This window comes from Bidens hawaiensis, unplaced genomic scaffold, assembly GCF_021521415.1.
Source record: "Bidens hawaiensis isolate Kalapana, Puna unplaced genomic scaffold, B.hawaiensis_p1.1 tig00037220_1, whole genome shotgun sequence".
Classification (NCBI taxonomy): domain Eukaryota; kingdom Viridiplantae; phylum Streptophyta; class Magnoliopsida; order Asterales; family Asteraceae; genus Bidens; species Bidens hawaiensis.
In genome coordinates this window covers 128,205-131,795 of record NW_027496492.1, presented here as the reverse complement: position 1 = coordinate 131,795, position 3,591 = coordinate 128,205, and the positions used below count along the sequence as shown (strand labels likewise).

General features: G+C 34.6%; 2 protein-coding genes across 2 annotated transcripts; both read left to right on the top strand.

Annotated features, from left to right (window-relative positions):
- The first annotated feature begins 271 nt into the window (after positions 1 to 271).
- Positions 272 to 1,590, top strand: LOC143589099 (protein FAR1-RELATED SEQUENCE 5-like). The gene is made up of 4 exons (XM_077069948.1): positions 272 to 290; positions 612 to 1,199; positions 1,303 to 1,408; positions 1,485 to 1,590. Exons 1-4 carry the CDS (start codon positions 272 to 274, stop codon positions 1,588 to 1,590), a joined length of 819 nt encoding a protein of 272 aa, XP_076926063.1.
- A 9-nt stretch (positions 1,591 to 1,599) lies between these two features.
- On the top strand, positions 1,600 to 3,074 carry LOC143589098 (protein FAR1-RELATED SEQUENCE 6-like). Its single transcript, XM_077069947.1, has 3 exons — positions 1,600 to 1,743; positions 2,297 to 2,482; positions 2,562 to 3,074. Exons 1-3 carry the CDS (start codon positions 1,600 to 1,602, stop codon positions 3,072 to 3,074), a joined length of 843 nt encoding a protein of 280 aa, XP_076926062.1.
- Positions 3,075 to 3,591: the final 517 nt, after the last annotated feature.

Here is a 3,591-nt window from a genome sequence, read left to right as displayed (position 1 = left end):
ACAACAGCAAGCTTCGATCTTTACTTATCATTCAGTTGAAATCGGTTGAGAAGATCCCGTGTATTTTTAAGCGAGAAGGGTACGATTGTCTTTTTGATTCGTTATTTAAATTTGGTAATTTGCGTATAAACGGTTACGATCCTGATATTTAGCTTAATCAAAATCAATTTCTTATTTATGAAACAATTTTTGTACCAAAAACTATCAATTGAGATCTCTTGAGTACACGAACCAGTTTTTTAGGCGATTTTTGTGATTTTAGGGGTTTGAAATGGAAGATGATCGTGAATGTAAGTTTTTGCTGTGTTTGAATTAATTAACAGTAGATGTATACTATGTTTATAATCGTGGCAGTAACCTGTATGTTCGTTTCCATGAGAATCACATGATAATTGATTAGTTTAGATTGCGAGCGTGTTCATATTAGGATTGTCTTTGATTTTTGATGTTTCATACTATGAGCGTATCATGAGCGTGTTACTATGATTGATTATAATGTTGTATAATATGAGCGTATTATGAGCGTGTTACTATTAGGATTGTTAAAATGGTTTGATTATAATTTGAGCGTGTTTGGATTATAATATGGTTTATTTTTATGTTTTGTGTAGATGATTCAAGTGTTTTGGTTGAAGATCAAGGGGTTGATATCATTCCTGAAGTTGCTTCTTCATACAGACCTGTTAAAGGAATGATGTTTTCGTCAATTGATCAAGCATTTGATTTTTATAGTGAATATGCTAAGAAAGCTAGATTTGGGGTTCGTAAAGGTGGATCTTACGTCCATGGTGGTGTACTAAAGACCAAGTATTTTACATGTTGTAAAGAAGGTCACAAGCCAGCTAAAATGTATGATTCAAAAGGTGATTGTAATGAATCAAGCAAGCCATATTACAAAAGGAGGAAGAGGCCGACAATTAGATATGATTGTAGAGCACATCTACAGTTTAAATCTGTTGATGGTGAAATTTTTGAAGTAGATGATTTTGTTGAAAGCCATAATCATAGAATGGTTGCAGATTCTGATATGCAGTTTGTTCGTTCTGCGGGGAAGTTAACACATGTCCAAGAGGAACCTATTTATGAGCTTTCTAATATGAACTTGGGACCTGTTAAAGCGTTTAACCTTATGAGAACACAGTACAGTGGGTTTGAAAAGGTAGGTGCAACTAAAGATGATTGTAAGAATTTTAAACAAGGTTTGAATTGTTATATTGGAGAGTATGATGCTGAGATGATTGTTCAGAGATTGTGTGCGAAGAAAACATTTTCATCCGATTATTCTTTTGAATATGATGTCAGATGATCCTGAGTTAATTCGTATGTTTTGGGCTGATGAGACTTCAAAGAGTAATTATCTTGCATTTGGGGATATTATATCTTTTGATGCTACATTTAAGACTAACAAGTAAGTTTGTGTGTATGTATAGGATTGTCTGTATGTATATGTTTTGTGTGTATTTTATATGATTTTCTATGTACAGGTACAAGATGTTTTTTGTCCCGTTCACGGCAATTGATAACCATTTTCATAGTGTTACTGTCGGTGCTGGATTACTAGCTTCTGAAACTATTGAATCGTACACATGATTATTGCAAATGTTACTTAAGTCGTTTGGTCATGCATCGAAGGTTGTTGTTACTGATCAAGACCCTGCTATGAAGCAAGCTATTGCAGCTGTGTTTCCAAATACAAGGCATAGGTTATGTATGTGGCATATCATGAAGAAAGTTGCTGACAAGGTAACTTTCTTAATTGTGTTTTAAGCAGTTTAAATAATGAGCGTTTGACAAGCGTTTAATGGCAACAGTCTTTTCTTTGATGTTTAATATGTGAGCGTTTTATGAGCGTAACATGATTATGTATTGTGACAACGAGCATTTCCACAAGCGTTTAACATGTTTTTTGTGTATCAGGCGGGGGCTGATTTATGTAACAACGAAGATTTTAAGAGTAGGCTATGTAACATTGTGTGGACCGATTCAATTAGTCCTTTAGAATTTGAGGAAAAATGGTAGGCTATAATTGTTGAGTTTGAGCTTGACAAGAATAAATGGCTTACTGATATGTATGAAATCAGATTTTATTGGATACCTGCTTTTTATATAGATGAACTTTTGTCTGGATTGATGCGTACAACGTCAAGATCAGAGAGAGAAAACCATTTTTTTTGGAAAAGCTACAAATTCTCAATTAACATTAGTTGAGTTTTTCAACCATTTTGATTTTTGTATGGAGATACAGAGATACAATGGCAGACTGTGTGATCATGATAGTATGTACACGTATCCTTAGTTAGAAACCAGATGTTATCTTGAAAGGGAAGCGGTTAGGATATATACAAGAGCTATATTTAATGATCTTCAAGATGAAATGAATGAAATTGTTGGTGGTGTTTCACAATTCAGTTCTTGTGAAAAAGGAGGGTTTTTGAGGTGTAAAATAATGGATTTTAATGCGTATGTTCCAGGTTTTTTGGAGGTAATTATGAGCGTTTATTAAGCGTTTAGTTTAAAGTTGTTTAAGTTTAAGTTAATTAACAAGCGTTTTACTTTTTTAGGTTGTGTTTAAGAAGGACGATGTGTTTGGTGAAGAGTCTATTGCAACATGCTCATGCAAAAGATTCAAACAATATGGTTTGTTGTGTCGCCATATTTTCTACGTCATGAATATGTATCAAGTCAAGAAATTCCCTAAAATATATATAAATGATCGATGGAGGAAAGAGGTTGCGGTGAATATCAGAACAGTTCCAATGTCAGAGTTTAGTAATGATCTGAACAGGAAGATAAAAGAAATTTCAAGAGAAATAAAGTATGCCGGTGAATACCTTATCAATAGTTATGTTGCAGATATTGATGAATTAATTAAAGTTAGAGATGAGATGAATTTGATGATTGAAAAAGCAGACTTAACTCGGTATGAAAGGGTACGTCCTTCTAAAAGGGATAGATTTGCTGTTGTTTTAGGATTTGAACAGCCATCAAAAGTTACCGTTCTTGTACCTACTGGAATAAGAAACAAGGGTCGTGGCTCGCACAAAAGAATTAAATCAAAGAAAGAGATCCATTAGTCGCTCTGGGAAGGGTTATAGAGAGTGTCAAATTTGTCACCTACTTGGTCACAACAGCAAAACTTGTAAAGCATTGCAGCATCAACCGCAATAATGAACTCGTAGTTGATTGTTTTAGATAGAAAGAGTTAGTTAGTTTTTTTTTAGATTGTGTGTTATGTAGTTACCTTTTTTTAAACAAACGTTTCACAAACGTATAACAAGCGTATGACAAACGTATAACAAAAGATAAAATTTTTATTTATTTATTTTTTTAATACATGGTGTTACACCCCATCTGACCCCTATCATCTAACCCCATCAGACCCCATCAGCCCCCATCAACCCAAACCCCATCAACCCCCATGGCTCCCTGGTTCTTGATGATCTCACGCCCATTTTCCTTGAACTCCATGTTGGTTGACACTTTTGAAACCATGTCAACCAAAGTACCATACACGGAGTCGTAGCATGTAGTCTGCTGTTTCAGGAACTCAGCAGTTTTTGCCTTGAACTCACTGTCTGGTAGCTCCATGAG